At 36.4% G+C, this 18,375-nt stretch overlaps 2 protein-coding genes and 1 non-coding gene across 3 annotated transcripts; 1 reads left to right on the top strand and 2 right to left on the bottom strand.

Moving 5' to 3' along the window:
* Positions 1 to 265: 265 nt before the first annotated feature.
* LOC130716445 (U1 spliceosomal RNA) lies at positions 266 to 426 on the bottom strand. The gene has a single exon (XR_009012057.1). It is a non-coding gene; the product is annotated as a U1 spliceosomal RNA (small nuclear RNA).
* A 470-nt stretch (positions 427 to 896) lies between these two features.
* LOC130715474 (acetate--CoA ligase CCL3-like) lies at positions 897 to 6,792 on the bottom strand. The gene is made up of 5 exons (XM_057565579.1): positions 6,555 to 6,792; positions 4,697 to 4,910; positions 2,971 to 3,364; positions 2,695 to 2,888; positions 897 to 2,061 (listed from the first exon to the last, which is right to left on the bottom strand). The coding sequence occupies exons 2-5, from the start codon at positions 4,904 to 4,906 to the stop codon at positions 1,165 to 1,167; spliced, it is 1,695 nt and encodes a 564-aa protein (XP_057421562.1). The 5' UTR covers positions 4,907 to 4,910; positions 6,555 to 6,792; the 3' UTR covers positions 897 to 1,164.
* A 1,450-nt stretch (positions 6,793 to 8,242) lies between these two features.
* LOC130710111 (calmodulin-binding transcription activator 5-like) lies at positions 8,243 to 18,334 on the top strand. Its single transcript, XM_057559264.1, has 14 exons — positions 8,243 to 8,374; positions 8,504 to 8,632; positions 9,234 to 9,359; positions 9,901 to 10,016; positions 10,666 to 10,754; positions 10,946 to 10,991; positions 12,278 to 12,386; positions 12,834 to 12,953; positions 13,034 to 13,092; positions 13,978 to 14,394; positions 15,250 to 15,947; positions 16,197 to 16,743; positions 17,359 to 17,667; positions 17,757 to 18,334. The coding sequence occupies exons 2-14, from the start codon at positions 8,569 to 8,571 to the stop codon at positions 17,817 to 17,819; spliced, it is 2,763 nt and encodes a 920-aa protein (XP_057415247.1). The 5' UTR covers positions 8,243 to 8,374; positions 8,504 to 8,568; the 3' UTR covers positions 17,820 to 18,334.
* The last annotated feature ends 41 nt before the right edge of the window (positions 18,335 to 18,375 follow it).

Genomic DNA, 18,375 nt, shown 5'->3' with positions numbered 1-18,375 from the left:
TGTTGGGACAGCAAGTGTTGAAAGAAGAAGAAAACAATAATTAATTTATGAGATAGAGACTACGACAGTATTGCATTAAGGTATGTGAAAGAAAACAGTAATGTAACCTATAAACAGCACATTCAATGACAATGGTTAACACTAACAGAATCATTAGGTCGAGAGGTTGAACTTAATTTTCCCTACCCACTTGGGACGTAATCTCAATCTATCAAAAGATTGAGGACGAAATATGTAGATACAAATAAAATTTAGACTAATATTGAAGGGGGCCGCGCGAACGCAGGCCCCCACTGCCACAAATTATGACGTAGGCTCCACCACTTGGGTAGACCTTAGGGTAGCACCCCTCCAGAGTGCAATGGAGGTCACTACCCTAGAACATGGGCCTTCTTGATCACCCATAGATCCCGTCCAGGTAAGTATGTTGCTTGGTGACACGCATTTCGTTTTTATAACCAAACCTCCTCGTAACTTTGTCTGCTGTTTTCGATGTGGGACTATAAATTCTCCTCACAACTTATTCTCCTCTTCGATGTGGTATATGGTACAGTGCTATCTCCTGTTCTTCCCTCAACAATCATTGCAAGAGCATTAACATATGCTTTGCTTTGGTGTTCAAAACAACAAATAATGAGAAAAGATCAACATCTAACAAAATGCAACACCAAAAATCAACAGTAAGCACAAGTTTTGAGGGGAGAAAAGGAATGGCTTGACAGTGGCACGATAGGTGTCATAAATGGTTGTTCATCTACCACAACCATACGCCCATACCATACAAGGTGGATAGTACTATGATCAGAGCAACTCAGATTCTTGGTTCCTTTATTCCAGGCCAGTTAAAGGACCCAACCTATATCCCAGAACTCAACATTCAACTTGCAACACACTGGTGGAGTAAGGTTCGTAATTCTAATTTACTTAGTTTGAGTGGATAATACAGAGTTTTCTGCTAAAGGAGGACTAAAAGCCAGGACTGAGGCCACAATGGATTTGTTCACTCTAAAATAGATGAATGACAAATTGTCTGACTCAACAAATTTTAAGCAGAGATAAAAGCTTCTCTTTTATTGTAATAGATAACGACTTTCACTACCCAGCACAGTCCTATTCACACATAACATCATCTAGAAGCTTTTTTCGTCATAGTCACTGATATGATCACAACTTGCTCGTCCTAACAGGTCCCATCTCTTTTGCCTTGGCCCTCAGCAAATGCTTCTGCACCTTCCCTGTAGCGGTCTTAGGTAACAGTCCAAATACTACTGATTTTGGGACCCAATAAGCTGGCATCTTGGCCCTGCAAAACTTGAGTATATCCTCAACTAGACGCTGCTCATTACTAGCATCCACTCCTGGTTTTAATGTCACAAAAGCACAGGGAGACTCACCCCATCTCTCATCTGGCCTTGCAACCACTGATGTCTCCAGTATCGCAGGATGTGAGTACAGAGTATTCTCTATCTCCACACTGCTGATGTTTTCGGCACCTGAGATTATGATGTCCTTTGATCTGTCTTTGATTTCTATATATCCATCTGGATGCTTCACAGCAAGATCCCCGGAGTGAAACCATCCATTTGCAAAGGTCTCTTCATTAGCTTCCGGGTTCTTTAGGTATCCTTTCATCACAGCATTACCCCGCATCACAATCTCACCAACAGTTTTACCATCAGCAGGAACAGGTTTAATGGTTTTTGTGTTCACAACGTCAAGGCCTTCCAAGACAATGTACCGAACCCCTTGCCTTGCGTGGAGCCGGGCTTGAGTTTCAAGGGGAAGCGAGTCCCACTCGGGTTTCCAGGCGCAATAGACTGAAGGGCCATAAGTTTCTGAGAGACCGTAAGTGTGCGTGACGCGAAATCCTCGTTGCGACATGCCAGAAAGAACAGAAGGAGGAGGAGCAGCCCCAGCTGTAATCACATGTACCACATGGGGTAGAGGAAGAATGGTATCCTCAGGTGGGGCATTAATTATTGAGTTAAGAACCACAGGTGCTGCACAAAAATGAGTCACTTTGTATTTTGCAATGGCTTCATACACCGCCTTCGCTGTTACCTACATAACACATCAAGAAAAAGTGATTTGAGGGTAGATATCTATTTGACAATCAACTAACTAGCATTTAAAGAAAACAACTCTGAAAAGAGTTTAGACTTTAAAGTAGCATGCTATCAACCAAGAAACTACCTGAAGACTACTATATAGAAATGATCATGCCACAATCATCTAAAACTATCAGTCTATCATCAACCATGTGCTCAAGGAGGCATACATCAAATTGCATTAGCATCAATGATTGCACACCAAAACTGAAGGTAGAATTACAACATGTCAACAGGATTTGACACCACTAAAGTGAGCGAATCACTTTAGAATGTAAAGTTATCCTAACAGTTGATTGAGAAATCGATGGTTGTGATTAAGATTATATGCTTGCACCAGTATAACAAATTATGATATTCTTTAAATTTCAGCCATTGATTTCTCAATCCATGGTTGTGGTAGTTTACTTTACACTCTAAAGTGACTCTCTCACCTTAGAGGAGTCAAATTCATATGAACAATGCATGCAAGAACACTACAAATTACTCAATACAAAAAGGATAACAAGTTAGTCACAATTTGTTTCAGTAACTCAAATAAATACAGGGGGAAACCAAACCCATCAAGCATCAAGCATTAGTTCACCTGGCGAAGGCAAATGTTAGTGCCATAGATGGCTGGAAGTGTCCAAGTGTAGCACCACCCATTGCAATGAAACATGGGTAGTGTCCAAAGATATACAGCTCCTTCAGTCATTCCCCAAACAAGAGCTCCACACAAAGACATCAAATAAGCTCCCCTGTGATGCAACACCACACCCTTGGGACTAGCAGTGGTACCTGTTAGAAATGTAATATAAATTCATTCATGTGTCTTCACCTAACAGCTTAAACTTTTGGGAAAATTGGTTCATAACAGTACCTGACGTGTAACCCAAAGCAATGCTCTGCCACTCATCTTCTGGAGGTTTCCATGCATATTCAGGGTCACCACTTTGAAGAAAGTCCTCATATTCAATGACTCCTTTGTCCAAAGCATATTGAAGTGCCTTAGGGTCGCAGTTTTCATCACCAATAACAATTAGAATTGGAGGCTTGAAGGTTTTGGCTTTCTCAGACCATATTTTCATGGCTTCTTCTGCCAATGAAAAGAACTCTTGGTCTACGATCACTACTGCTGCTGTGCAATGACCAAGAAGGAAAGCTATTGTGGATGCATTGAGCCTGATGTTAACAGGGTTCAATACAGCCCCTGCCATTGGAACCCCAAAATGAGCTTCATAAAGTGCTGGAATGTTGGGTGCAATAACAGCTACCTGTTAGCAATGGCATAGAGAAAATTATTGACATTTTAATTTTAGAACTTGGCCTAAAACCAAAACAAACTAAGAGGACTATATAACCAGTGTGAAGCAAGCCTCAAGTGTGAACAAAACATGCTCCCTAGTCCATACAACATAAAACAATATTCATGCCCTTATAGTTTGAAAAATTTTGCTACTCTAGTAAAGGTTAAATCTATTGATTTGTTATATGCTCAATCAAAATCTTAACGGTTTTCAATATGTTGAGCGATCCGAGTTATATATTTTCAGAAAGTTAATTCTTCACATAATTTTAATCTCTTTTTTTGGGTCTAACACAAATTCCCTCCATATGAAGCAATCCCGGGGAACCGCCAAATAAGTATTTTCTATATACAATATTTGAACCCATGTACCACTTGAACCAAGTTGGCTCCCGTAATTTTAATTTTAATAACTAAATTATAAATAGAGACTAATAATTCCTGATAATTTTAATTTTATAACTATTATTTTATTTTACTATACTTGAATTTTTTCAAAAAAAAGTGACAAAAATATTATTTTGTAAGAAAAAATACCTTTAAAAATAATATACTTATACATACATTCACACTCATTTTTTCTTCCATTGCATTTCCACCTTTTCTTTTCCTGCTATATGTATATATCTTTTATTATCAAATCACTGATTATATATCTCATTTCTCTTTTTTATTTTCATCAGAAAATTCTCTTTTCTAGTATTTCTAAGTGACTACAATATGAAAGTATATTTTCCTGAAAAGTGTCATCATCCTACCTCAATTGCAAATTTGCAATCAGACAAAACTAATTTTCCTACCACTTTCGTCCTTTACCATGAAATAATGTTAAAAAAAACAACAAGAAGAACAAAGGTCTTATCCCACCAAGTAAGATCGATTATATTGATCACACTACGTCATTGAGCTCGATTAAAAAATAAATTATGAGCGATACTATTATTGACTCTACCTATGCTTGCGTAGCCCAAGCCCGGACATAGGAGGAGGGTTGTGTTAGACCTTTACAGCCAAACAAAAAAAAAGTAAAAGGCTATTGGACACGTGAACACGAACAAAATAGTATTGTATGGCCATGGATGATGGTAAAGCAAATGTATCCAGACAAAAAGAGATTTAGAGAAAACAAATAACAATTTCCATCTAGAATCAATTCTGCTAGTTAGAAGCTACTCTCACACAACTTCTTCCGATAATTAAATATTATTTTGAAGCAATTATAGAAAGATTTTCAAACATGGATCCGAGCAATCTTGCAAACCAGAGTAATAAAAAAACAGAGAAAGGGAGAGAGAAGTACGGTGTTTCCGAGGCCAATGGAGTGGTTGGAAAGAGCGGAGGCGAATCGACGGCAACGCTGGTAAGTCTGGTGCCACGTGTAGTGACGGGATCCATGGATGAGCGATTTTCTGTTGGGATGCACCTGAGCTGCTCTCTCTAAGAACCAGAGCGGCGTCAACGCCGTGTAGTTCGCTGCGTTCTTCGGCAACTCGTCTATGTCCTTCGCCATCGATCTGCAACCAGTGGCGGATCCAGGACCCCGGGTCAGGGGGTTCAAATTTTTCAAATGAGCAAATCGATAAAAATATACATAAAAACAACTGTAATATGTTTATACATCAGAAATTATACAAGAACATAAACACAGAAAGTGAAATTAAATTAATCAATCCCACTACAATAGACCATAACAAAAACACAGAAAGATAATGTGGAATTTATTTGTGCTTTTAAGAGGATTGTGTTGTAGTTTGCTTTTGCATAACCCAGTTTGGTAGTATTCCATTTCTTAGACATAGCACTATATGTGGCTGCTATCATATTCTATAACACTGGTATGAAGTTTTTGATTCTTTGTTATCATGAAGTATTTCAAACTATTGCATATTTGCACAACACAACAAGGATTAACCGACACTAGGGGGATTTACCTTCTTTAGCTCTTCAAAAGTAAGAATTGATATAGATTGCATAGTGTCATATTAACAATGATAAAGATTTCTCCTCCACTTAGCCTATTATTGTGTCTAGTAGATTCTCCATGCATTATGCTATCAATGAAGTTAAAATTCACAACCCAACACAATATTTTCTTTTAGAAAAGAGAAATTCATTGATAAGGAATAAGCCTCGGGAAAACAAACTCTCCTAAGTAAGAGAAGCAACATAATAATAAAGCTACAGCAATGAATAAAACTACAGCACTAATCAAAACAAGGAAAAAAAAACTAGAGCACTTGAACAAAAGAGAAGAAAAAAACGAAACAACAGCATAACAAGTCCTCACGGTACTCTTTCCTCAGGTTCCACGACTCCACAGCCAAATTAGCTCAAGGCAAACAAACACCCTTCCTTCTCAAGAGACAGCAAACAACATTAATGAAGACAATCAAAGAGACCTGTAATAGCAAGCCTTCTGCAGCATAACATTAGACATGCCCAACATTCCCCAACTAGACACATCATCTACTAGATCAGACTTGCACAATCATTTACTTCTAACATATAGTGGTCAATTAAGTTCAGTACCTTCAAAGAATAACATACAAGGGTAACAAGGCTATTTTTTCTTTCTGGTGGACTTCATTTTTTTTTGTACGCCTACAAGGTGGTTCAAAAAAAATGAAAAGGACCAAAAATACCAGTAGATATCTGATTCAGATTTCTGAACTACATAACTACTCTGACAGTATAACACCAACTCACGTGTAAACTAGAACTGAGAAGTTTATATTATGAAGGCCATTTGCTAAGCTAGAAATTGACAAGAACACAGAACATGAATGGCCTTAAGAACAGCATAGACAAAGTGATAATCAGGTTGAACCAGAGCTTGGATTAACCTCGAAAAACCTTGATAAAACCCAATCAACCCATTCTATAAGACCACTGATCACCTTCATAGCTCATATGATAATCAGGTTGAACCAAAGCTTGGATTAACAACTAACAAGCCAATCATACTTTGAAAACTTGAAATTCCTATTTCTTGCATCATTTGAATGAAATTATGACATTTGAGGAAATCAATTTAGGGAAATCAAGTTTGAGAAAGGAGAAGAGAAAGACAAGAAATCAATTTAGGGAAATCAAGCTTGAGAAAGGAGAAGAGAAAGGAAATCAATTTTGTCATTTAGGGTTAGGAAAATCAGCCATACCTGTAGAACCGCAGAGCCAGAGGCACGGCTGGACAGTGGTGGTGCGGCGGCCGGCGTGGTGGTGGCCGGTGGTGGTGCGCGTTGATGGGTGAGAGTGCTTGTGGAGTTGTGGTGTATCGTGAGAGACTGAGAGAAATCAGAGAATGAGAGTGAAGAGCGTGAGAGAGATCTGACGTGATGAGTGTGTGAGAGAGGAGTTGGGGTCTAGGGTGCAAATTAGAATTCTCAGGGGGTTCAAAAAATAAATACTACAGGGGGGTAAGTAGGAATTTTTTTTTTTCAGGGGGTTCAACTGAACCCTGGGCTGGCTGTGGGTCCGCCCCTGATTTTGGTGGATGTGGTGGTTGAAAATGTCTAGTGACTAGTGGTTGTTGTAGACTTGTAGTGGTGTGAGACTGTGAGGTCTCATTATTATTATAGTATGAGAAAATAATATATATGTATACATTATATGAACTAGCTAGTATATGACACTACACCTTTTCATCCAAAATTCTAAAAATGTGTTTAGTTCAAAGAAGGGAAGAAGATGAGACTTAAGAAGGATTTTAATTGAAAGGGGGGACGAGGAAGGGAGGGATTGTGCTCATCTGATCAGGGAGATCAATAAGTCAGCTAGCCAATGCTCTTATTACTACCGGAAGTATATTTTTAGGAAGGTTATCTCGATTATTGATTTATCTACAAATAAAAATGAGTTATTGTTGGAACAACGACACAAATACAGATCAAGAGTAGAGAGAAACACATGAAAGTTTTGTTCACGCAGTTCGGCCAAATTGCCTACATCTGTGACTATAGAGCAACTATAGTTCCGTTTATTGATTCTCTTATGAATACAATAATTAGGGTTACAGTGTTACAAGCTTATATAGAGATACTAACGATTCAATTTATAATAATACCCCTAAACCGTACCACATGGGTCTGCTACGCAGACCCTGGCTCATTGCCCCAATGACACTGTGGCCTATGAGTCATTCTCAACAGTTATTTCCTATCATGCTTATGCACACTTATGATGCTTTTCCTTCTTTTAATTTTACTCATTTCATGTTTCATTTATGTGATACTCTCTACATAAAGAATAGTTTTCTTTTCACTAAGTTTTAACCCTCGAATATAATTTTTAAAAAAAAAAACTCTTGAACTAAAACCACATGATTTAAAAAAGTAGAAGAAGTTTGTTTTTTTTAAACCACTCAAATAAATTTAGCTATATTTGAAGAGATAGAAAATATACTTAAATCTATTTATCTTTATGAAAAATTGGAATTGAAGTGATAACACAAAAGATATTCGGCAATTATTTTTGAGAAATTATTCTAATATAAATTTGTATTTTTTTACACTTGGAAAATTTGTGTATTATTTGCTCGTACAATTTTAACTCGCCTATGATGAAGGTCAACCGTCTATGGGTCTACGTAACAATGTGGTTCATAGGAATTAACTTTCAAACTAAGGGTTTTAATAATTATTTTTAACCACGGCGACCGACACTTGTTGGATATATAAATTTATATTTAAAGACTAATATATAAATATACTTTAATCATAAATGAAATAATTTACTGAAATGTTGATTTGTTGTGCTTTTTGCCTTTTTTCCATCATAAGTATAGGAATTTATTATTTATTTATTAGTAATTTTAATCATATTCAGTTTCAAAAAAAATTAATCATATTCGGTTCTTATTTATTTTTTCAGACAATGGAATAGAAAAACCTGAAGAAACAGAACAGACTCCTATTCAGCTCCGACGAGGCGATCATATTTCTCATTCTTCCAATCCGAACAGACCCTTCTCTATAATCAGGTAAAGTTATAATCTTTTCTGCCATCTCTCACTACCCTTTTAATTTTTCATTGACATTCTCAGGGAACGTTGATTGTTCTCATTGGTTAAGACATCTTTCGCTGATTGTTTCATTGATAATGTTGTTAGTTATGCTGTTGCTGTTATTACGGTAAGAGAAGGGTTCTGGGAATCTCCAAGAGGTTTATAATATCATGGCAAATAACTTAGCAGGTCAGTTGGCGGGTTCAGAGATACATGGATTCCACACATTGCAAGGTACCTACTTCACTCATGGTCTTTGAGCTATGCTGATATGTTGTTTAGTTGAAGCATTTTTTTCCAATATCAATTTTGAAACTACCCTCTTGTCCTCTGTGTGTGTGTGTGTTTCTGTCCTGTTTTCTTAGGGTGGCAAACACAAAGTGGAGTTTTTTTTTAACTGTTAAAAGTATCAGATTAATTTTTTGTGTCTTGTTAGTATCTCACAGTGATCAATGCAGAGTGTATTATTAATATGGTGAGTAGTACTAGATGTCCAAACACAATGTCCTAGCTCCTAACATCTAGCTTGAACTTGTTGATCTTAATCATCCCGGAAGTTTAATATTGCACGAATTGTAGTCTTTTCCCAGGCATACTAAAGGAAACTAACGAAAAGAATTGAAGTATTTGATTTCATTCAATATGGTAGAATGGTGTAGAAACCTATTCTTTCTAAGATTGTGATTAATATTTTTCACAATGCATTTCTTTTCCTACTTTCTTCTTCCCTCTGAAAATCTTATCTGGACTAAGTATTACTTGGGCAATGAGCACTGCATGTTAAACCATCTTCATTTATTTGTGGTTTTGAATTTTTTTCGTTCATATGTCCCAGAGCTGGATGTGGGGAGCATTATGGAGGAAGCAAGAACCAGGTGGCTTCGTCCCAATGAGATTCATGCCATGCTTTGTAATTACAAGTATTTCACCATTAATGTCAAGCCAGTGAATTTACCCAAAAGTAAGTGTCTATTTCTATTAGCAGTCACTTGATGTTTGTGAATTGGATATGCATTATTTTCATTCTGCTCTACCATTCAATTTTTTACAGACTGTTTGTCATCTCATCCTCTTTATTACTGGTTTTTTAGTCTCTGATTCTTCATTTCTGTAAAGCATTTTAGGCAGCTTCTTATAGAAAGCATTCCATGATAATCATACTCCTTAGCATTTCCCAATTAGCTTGTTTTTATAAATTTTGTGAACTTCTAGGCCCTTCAAATCTCGTTTCACATTTTTTTTATCTGTTCTGTTTGAATTTTCTTTTCAAATTTTAGGAGGACCTCTTATTCTATAATCTTTGTTTTCTTCTGCTTCTAACCTTTTACCTTAATGAATCGCTTCCTTTCATAAAAAGATAAAAATAAAGCATCTGCCAATTTTACACATCATGAATAAAGAGGTATAAAACCACATTATGTATTTTTTCTATGAATAATTAGATGATGTCAAATCTCAAGGGACAATGTCATTATTACTACTATCATTTTGTGTGTAAACAGGTGGTACTATTGTATTATTTGACCGCAAGATGCTTAGGAACTTTCGAAAAGATGGTTACAACTGGAAAAAGAAAAAGGATGGGAAAACTGTTAAAGAAGCCCATGAGCATTTAAAAGTGAGGACTTTCATTTTCTTGGGTGTTTATATTTGTCTGAATTTGAACTTTACGGAGGCAGCTAGTGTATGGAATGTAGCTTCTTTAACAGATTGTAGAAGGGAATTTTTTTTCTTTTTATGTTAATGTGCAATATGAATTATGAAGGGAATAAACTATTGCCACACAAAGGTAATAGAGGGCAGGGCAAGTAACCTGATAAGGGTTCGGTTCAATCTTAACAGATATATGACTTCTTGGAACTCAGTTTCCACTTTAACAATTCTATCGTTGCTGTCAAAATCGATGTTATTTTCTGCATGATTAGTTGTTTTATTTTAATGAGAATTTTAGTATGTACTAAGTTTAGATACCATCTGTTAAATCTGTAAATGCTGTAGTAACTGACTGGATGATGTTTAATTTATGTAATTCATGATTTCTGGTTTGTATGTCATACAGTTTGTGTATAGTGATTCAATGCGCCTTTATCATTCAGTCTGGGTTATGTTTCTGCCCTTGGTCTTATCATCATATCATAGTGTTTATTATGTGTGGTCATATTTCCTTCCTGCAGTTTATTACTATTGATTATGATGTTAGATTGAGTCATTAATTTCATTCTGATTTATGACATTCTTTCTGGTCATTCTTTTTCCCCATTAATCAGGTTGGTAATGAAGAAAGGATCCATGTATATTATGCACATGGCCAAGACCACCCAAACTTTGTTCGTAGATGTTATTGGCTGCTTGATAAGTATGCATATCAATTGTTAACTTAACTTTTAAGGCCCCAATTACAACATGTTATGCATGTCCATACCTATGAATTATGTAGTAGTAATGGTGGTACTTCAATAATTCATATATTTAGTTTAAAGCATAGAATTAAATTAAATTTGCAAATTATAATGCGACTCAATATTGCTTGCACTACTTTCTTTTCAGGAGTTTGGAACACATAGTCCTTGTTCATTACCGGGAAACACAGGAGGTTTGTCTTTACCATTTTCTCGATTTATCCCTTTCAAAAAAAATTTATTTCTCCTCACAAACTGATTTTTATGTGCCATGTGTATGTTGTTTTTGGTTGAAAATAAGTTCACATATGTCTGTTGTCATTAGCCACTTGATGACTCCCTGATCCTTAGGTTGGTAATGTAGTTTTTAGCCATTTGAACATGTCTGGATACACCATGATTAAGTCTATAAGAAAAAAATTCTCGGGTAAAGGAGGAAGGTTGTGTTAGACCTATGGCAGCCAATGTAAAAATGGCTGTATCTTTAATATGGATCATGTGATCCATGTAGCCGGCCTCACTTAGAGGGATAAGGTTTTCGTTGTTGTTATGGATGGAATTTTCTTTTGCACTCTGCGCATAGTGCACAGGCTCTTTCGTTTATGGGTATTATGAACCAACTTGTTGTTTACCATTACATGCGTTTGAAGGAATATCTCCAACAATGGATTTGCAGCCTTGTCACAAATTTGATGATGGATATGAGCTCCAAAGGTTGATAAGTATGACAAGTGGGACAGCAATTTATATTACATTTCGTGTTTTGTCCTATTTCATATGTTGTGGGAAACTTCAGCTGGGGGCCGTGGCATGACATAATATTCACACATCTATCATTAGTAGGACCATTATGGTTACCAGCTTGCATGAAGACCGTCAAATATTGTTTAATGCATGCTATCATTAACAACTGAATATTTTTTCATCTGCTTATCTCAGTCTGATCTATAAAACTTGACAGTTCGTTACTGTGCTGCTCTACTTTTTTCTATTATATATATCACATATAATTACTCTTTTACTTTATTCAAGATTTGGCTAGGGTTGGAGTCTAAGTCTCTGTTCTACTTATTACAACTAAAGGGTGATGACTTTTTGTGGCAGAGGTGATAGATATCATATCATTGGAAAATTATAAATTTAAGAGAATTTAAGGTTGCTTTCCTTGCAACAGTATTAAAAACAGATTCTTATATGAAAGTTTATATCCTGCTCATTGTTTCATTTGGTTGAAAAATTGCTTATTTTTCCTTTCAGTCTTTTAAAAATTTGGATGAAATTCTTTTGGAAAGATGACTTGGATGTCAGTGCTAGGATTTCATCATTTTAGGTTCATTTTGTGAATACAGTTAAAAAACTAATGCATGCTTATAATTAGACACAAACTCATGTTTATGGTGCCATTTATGTTTCAACATTTTATCGAGTACGAATATAACTTGGATTTATAACATTCTTCAAATTGTGATATATGATACAGTTGCATGGTTCTCCTGTAAATTCAAACTCTGTTACGGCCTCTGATCCAACTGCACCACTGATTTTATCAGAAGAAATAGATTCAGGGACAACAACTGCATATACTGGTGGTGAGTGATATAAATTATTGCAGTCTGTCCTCTTACAAGTTATATTGTTGAATGCTATCAGTATGGGGTTGATGACATTTATTTGAAACATTCATGTTTCAATTTTAAAGATGTTAAAGCTTTGTTTGGAAACAATGAAAACCAGGATAATGAGTTGAGTGAAAAGAACATGTATCGTGTGTAAGCCTTATATATTGCACATAAATTCCTCCCCCCACATTTTTGTTATGGTCATCTTTCCAGAGAAAGCAGAAGATAAGAATTTCTTTCTTGGTTATGATGCTCTATATAACTGGTTGTATTGTTGATGCCTTGATTTAATAAAAAATAAATAAACTGTTAACGGCATTAATTTTTTTGACAAAACAAATCAAGGATAATATAGTTGTCTTTACTTAATAAGATTTATACTCTCATTCTCATTCCTTTCATTTTGGAGATAAACAGAGGTTAATGATTATATAAGAGTCGAAAGTCATGAACGGAAGCTTCATGAGCTTAATACACTTGAATGGGATGACCTGGTGGTTGTAAGCGATCCTAGCACCTCTGCTACAACTAATGGAGGTAAATGGTAATTGGTGGAGCTAAACTATCTGGAATGCTCCTCATTATTTTATTTTAACTTAAACTTAACTTTTTTGCAGGCAAATTTCCTTATTTTGACAGACAAAATCAAATTTTACGGAATAATAGTTTTGGCAATGTAAGAAAATATTATCTTTCTTTCATTTGTATTCACTATTCTATTCTTTGTTGTCCTTTCTCATTCAAGCTTTGTGATGGACATTTAGTCCTTTGATTATTTTTCCTTTTCTATATGGAAAGATAAATTTTATTAAGGACCAAAGAAGTGAAGTACTGGAGCATAACTAGGTGAAGGTTAAGATATCCTCCAATACCGAAAATGGTAAAGGACAAGGAAGAAGAAAGATGCAACAAAACTGACCTATCTCTTTCCACATTGGTTATGGAAACTCCCATGAAATATCCATGAGTAAACTCTAGAGAGATGCCAAAACTAGGAACCTATCCAAGCATACCAAGGAGCTAAGAAACCCCTAGAAATGCTGGCATTCTGCTCTAACCAAACATACTAAAGAATGACAAAGCTGCACATCACCACAAGAATTTGGCCTCCTTAATGTTAGACTGGTCATTTGAAACTTATCATAAAACCCTATCATCCACTTTTAAATATATGTAATAGAGTTTTATTTTCTTTTTTCGAAAGCATAAATGTAAAAGAGGTTTTATTATATTTCTTTGGCAACAAACTTAATAGATGCTGGCTTTCAAAATCCAGCAAGGCAGCACTTCATGTGTTTTATTTTCACTAGGAAAATGTTGTTTCTGCGGATGTTAAGGAGTTAAAAAGCTGCTTTTATTCCTTTACTATGTTATTTCAAATCTCACATAAAAGACAACCATTTTGAAGAAGTGGCCTTCAAATTATGGGGAAGGCAAGGTTGTTTCTTTCTCAATCGCACCGCTCTAATTTATATCCTTGAACCTTGTTTCCATACTTTTTCTTGAGATACTTGCTTTGTAATTGTTGCTGCTGTAACCTATATATGATTTTTGTCACCAGGTAGCCAGCAATCCACCTGCAGAAAATCCTACTTTTAATAATTTAACTCAGCCAATTGCTGGAAGCAATAGTGTTCCTTACAATTTTTCAGAAGGTGTTAATCTTCAGACAGTGGACAATCAAGTAAATCCAAATGAGCAAAGGAATGATCCTGTCTCTCTAGGTGGTGTTGATTCCTTGGACCCTTCAGTCAATGACACATTGCAAAGTCAGGACAGCTTTGGAATGTGGGTGAACCACATCATGTCTGATTCACCATGTTCAGCCGATGGGTCAGCGCTTGAATCCTCAGTATCATCCATTCAAGAACCATATTCGTCTCTGGTAGTGGATAATCAGCAACATTTTCTGCCAGGACAAGTATTTAATATCACTGATGTGTCCCCTGCATGGGTGTCTTCCGCCGAGAAATCAAAGGTTTCCTTTTCCACTTTATCTTTTAAGTATATCTCTCTCTAACAGTTAACACTATCGTATAGATTTATAACTGTTAATTTCCCAGTCTTTTCATTCAATCTTGGTTTCTGGTTGAATTCCAAAGCTGAAAGCTATTGTTGAGATATTTGTTAGGATATAGTTTGTGGAGATGATTCTGTTGGGATTAGATTTTATACTGTTATGATTCTTTTGTGATAGATTAAGATAAGGTACAATTTTATTGTTTAGATTTTATTCATTTTACAAATTGGGTTAGACCTAAGTCTACCCCAAAAGTTAGATTTAGGGGTGAAGATTGTTTATAGGAATTATTTAGTGTCAATGTGAGACCTTAAAACACCCTCTTCACACCTAGGGTTGGACAGCGTGAAGTTTATAGGACTGAACATCTGCGGGTTGCCCAATAAATGGATCTAGGATAGGCCTTGATACCATATTTAAATTGGAAGTATTCTGAATAATTTATTGGTATTTGATTGATTTTAATGTGATTCAGAAGTATTACATTTATATAGAAGGTTAACTTCCGAATCACGTTAATATTAATCAATCATCAATATTTCAGAATACTTTCTGGGTGGCAGAGCTATAAACTGTGAATATAAACCCCGTGAGAAATAAGGATTATAGTTTTTTTTTTCTGGGTGGCAGTTCATTTTCAGTTGGTGTTATGAGTGGCTCTTTGGCCACAGGCATGCACATCTTGATTTTTATGAAGTGTAACAATATTTAGCTCAGTAATTACTTGCTACATGATCAAATCATAAGTTTGCTGCATGTTTTCTTACCATTAAATGTTTGCTAAACTTTCCAAGTTCCTTTAACTTCTTGCAGGTCCTGGTGACTGGATTCTTTCTTAAGGAATATCTGCAGCTCTCAAAGTACAATCTATTGTGTGTCATTGGTGATGTAAGCGTTCCTGCAGAAATTGTTCAGAACGGGGTCTACAGATGCTGGGTATCATCACATTCTCCTGGATTCGTGAATCTCTTCTTGAGCTTTGATGGTCATAAGCCGATAAGCCAAGTTGTTAATTTTGAGTATCGTACTCCTGTTTTGCATGACCCAGCAGCTTCTTTGGAAGAGAAGGACAGCTGGGATAAATTTCGACTTGAAATGAGGCTTGCTTGTTTGCTCTTTGCTAAACAACAGACTCTTGATATTATCTCTTGTAAAGTGTCACCTAATAGACTGGAGGAGGCTAAGGAATTTGCTCTCAAAACAGCATTTATTTCCGATAGTTGGCAATACTTAATCAAATCAACCGAAGACAACCAAATTCCATTTTCACAAGCAAAAGATGCCCTTTTTGGAATTGCATTGAAAAACAGATTAAAGGAATGGATTTTGGAAGGAATTGTTTCAGGCTCTAAGACTACTGAGTTTGATGCACAAGGCCAGAGTGTAATACATTTGTGTGCAATTTTGGGATATAATTGGGCCGTTTCCTTATTTTCATGGTCAGGCTTGTCACTGGATTTCCGCGATAAATTTGGATGGACAGCACTTCACTGGGCAGCATATTGTGGAAGGTATAATGCACATACACCCCATTTGTTTAAACCATTAGTTCTGCTGCAACCATGTTGACCCAAGCATCCTTCTGACATGATTTCATCATCCAAGTTCTTTCCTCTCCTGTTTCTTTTTCCCCTACAGATAACTAGAATTAACATAACCTATGCGAATATAGCATGATTTTAGGTAAAGTAGGCTGTTTGAATTTTGAATGATTATTTTATTGGATAATACTGTATCTGATTTAAAATCTGTATCTTTAGAGAGAAAATGGTTGCAACTCTGTTGTCTGCTGGGGCAAAGCCAAATTTGGTCACAGATCCAACTGCACAAAACCCTGGTGGATGTACTGCTGCTGATCTTGCTTATATGAGGGGCTATGATGGCTTAGCAGCTTACCTTTCAGAGAAGTCTCTGGTTGAGCAGTTTAATGACATGAGCTTAGCTGGAAATATCAGGGGTTCACTGGAAACTACCATGGATGATCCGGTAAATTATGAGAACCTTACCGAGGACCAGCTGAACCTGAAGGACACTTTGGCAGCGTACCGAACAGCTGCTGAGGCAGCGTCGCGCATACAAGCTGCATTTAGGGAGCACTCCCTAAAATTGCGAACTGAGGCAATTGAGTTTTCCAGTCCAGAAGCTGAAGCGCGTGATATAGTGGCAGCAATGAAGATTCAGCATGCCTTTCGCAACTTTGAGACAAGAAAAATGATGGCAGCTGCTGCTCGAATTCAGCATACATTCCGTACATGGAAGATTCGTAAAGAATTTCTCAACATGCGTCGTCAGGCAATTAAAATTCAAGTAAGAGCTACTCTTCCTGCCTATATCATTCCTGATAGTCTGATAGAACACAGAATGAAAATAGAGCTAAATTACATCAAATCATAGAAGTTACAGCAATTTCTTGCTGCCCCTCAGAAACTCCTGCAGAGAATATCTCTCTGTCCATAAAACTGCCACAGCACACTCATAACTGTCTCCTATTACTACCGCACCAATGAAAACAAAAAAAAACTTCCCTAAACAGCGAATGTGTGTCTCCTATTACTGTCTCAGAAAATATCTCTGTCCATAAATATGACTTTTGTGCAAAGTATGAGCACAAAAGATCATTTAGGGTGTGTTTGTATGGATGGTTTTAGAGCAAAAGGGACGTAAAGGCAATTTTTTATTTTTAAACTAAGAGTTATGTAATAATGTTTATAAAAGTAAGCAAACGACTGTCAATAAATCTATGCTAGTCTATCATTTTATTTCCTTCATTTACAGAATATCAAATAAGAGAATATAATTTAGAATTTAAAATTTTACCCTTCTTCTCTTTCCCTCTGAAACCTTCCATGCAAGTATATTATTCTTCATCAATTGATGCAACTGAGCTTTATATAATAAATCACTTGAGTTGTTGCAATGCAGGCTGCTTTCAGGTGCTTTAAAGCGCGGAAGCAATATCGTAAAATTCTCTGGTCCGTTGGTGTGGTTGAGAAAGCAGTGCTGCGGTGGCGTTTGAAGAGAAAGGGCTTTCGGGGGCTCCATCTTAATACCGTGGAATCAACAGAAGATCAAAGTCAGAACAGTGATGTAGAGGAAGAATTCTTTCGAACCGGTAGGAAGCATGCTGAAGAGCGTGTAGAGAGATGTGTAGTGCGTGTGCAGGCTATGTTCCGTTCTAAGAAAGCACAAGAAGAGTACAGGAGGATGAAGTTGGCCCTTAATCAAGCAAAGGTGAGGTCACAGTTAATTTTGTTATTCCTATGACTTCGGAGAATTTGCCTTTTGCTTTTGTTTTTACTTGTAGTGCATTCTCTGTGCAGCTGGAACGGGAATATGAACAACTCCTCAGTAGTGAAGTTGACATGAAACAGAAGAAGACATAAGTTGGTCAAAGTTCCAAGAAATGTTATTATTGTTGGCACTCAAATGTGAGGGGTCAGGGGAGATTGGTGCTGTTTTTGCATATCATGTAAATTCCCCCTCCTTTCAAATTTCGATAATATCCAAGAATGGGGTCATCTATGAAGTTTTGATGTGTGATTGGGCTCTCTAGGGTTAATTTTTGTGTGCGACTGAAACGTGCTGTCCCAAAGTTGAATAGACAGAACCCCGGGTGATAGCATGTTTAGATTAGCTTCTATTTCTTCAAAATCAATTTTGACACCCATAAGCTACTTAGAATAGTTTTTTCCTAAAATTGTTTTTACTTCAAAATTAATTGTAGAAAGATCATGAAACATACATGAGTAAGATAACTAGCCTCTTCATTTCTTGCACCTGAGAAGGGGGCTGGTGCTACCTAAGACCAGGGAGAAAATTTTCTATTGTATTGATAAGTATAGTTTGCGCCAAAATATCTCCAAAATTTTCACATGTATAAAGATGTTCTTTATATTTTTGTGTTTAAAGTGTCATCACATTATCAGTATCTCTCTAAGT

This window comes from Lotus japonicus, chromosome 4 (genome assembly GCF_012489685.1).
Source record: "Lotus japonicus ecotype B-129 chromosome 4, LjGifu_v1.2".
Classification (NCBI taxonomy): domain Eukaryota; kingdom Viridiplantae; phylum Streptophyta; class Magnoliopsida; order Fabales; family Fabaceae; genus Lotus; species Lotus japonicus.
Note: the sequence above shows the minus strand (reverse complement) of the source record. Positions and strands in the feature narration are given on the sequence as shown.

Coding starts and splice junctions, on each gene's coding strand:
- LOC130715474 (XM_057565579.1), bottom strand. CDS start 4,906: ATGGCGAAGGACATAGACGAGTTGCCGAAGAACGCAGCGAACTACACG. Junction 3,365..4,696: donor CCATTGGCCTCGGAAACACC/GTACTTCTCTCT, acceptor CATTGCTAACAG/GTAGCTGTTATTGCACCCAA. Junction 2,062..2,694: donor CTAACATTTGCCTTCGCCAG/GTGAACTAATGC, acceptor TGTGTTATGTAG/GTAACAGCGAAGGCGGTGTA.
- LOC130710111 (XM_057559264.1), top strand. CDS start 8,569: ATGGCAAATAACTTAGCAGGTCAGTTGGCGGGTTCAGAGATACATGGA. Junction 10,992..12,277: donor ATTACCGGGAAACACAGGAG/GTTTGTCTTTAC, acceptor TATATGATACAG/TTGCATGGTTCTCCTGTAAA. Junction 12,387..12,833: donor AACAACTGCATATACTGGTG/GTGAGTGATATA, acceptor GGAGATAAACAG/AGGTTAATGATTATATAAGA.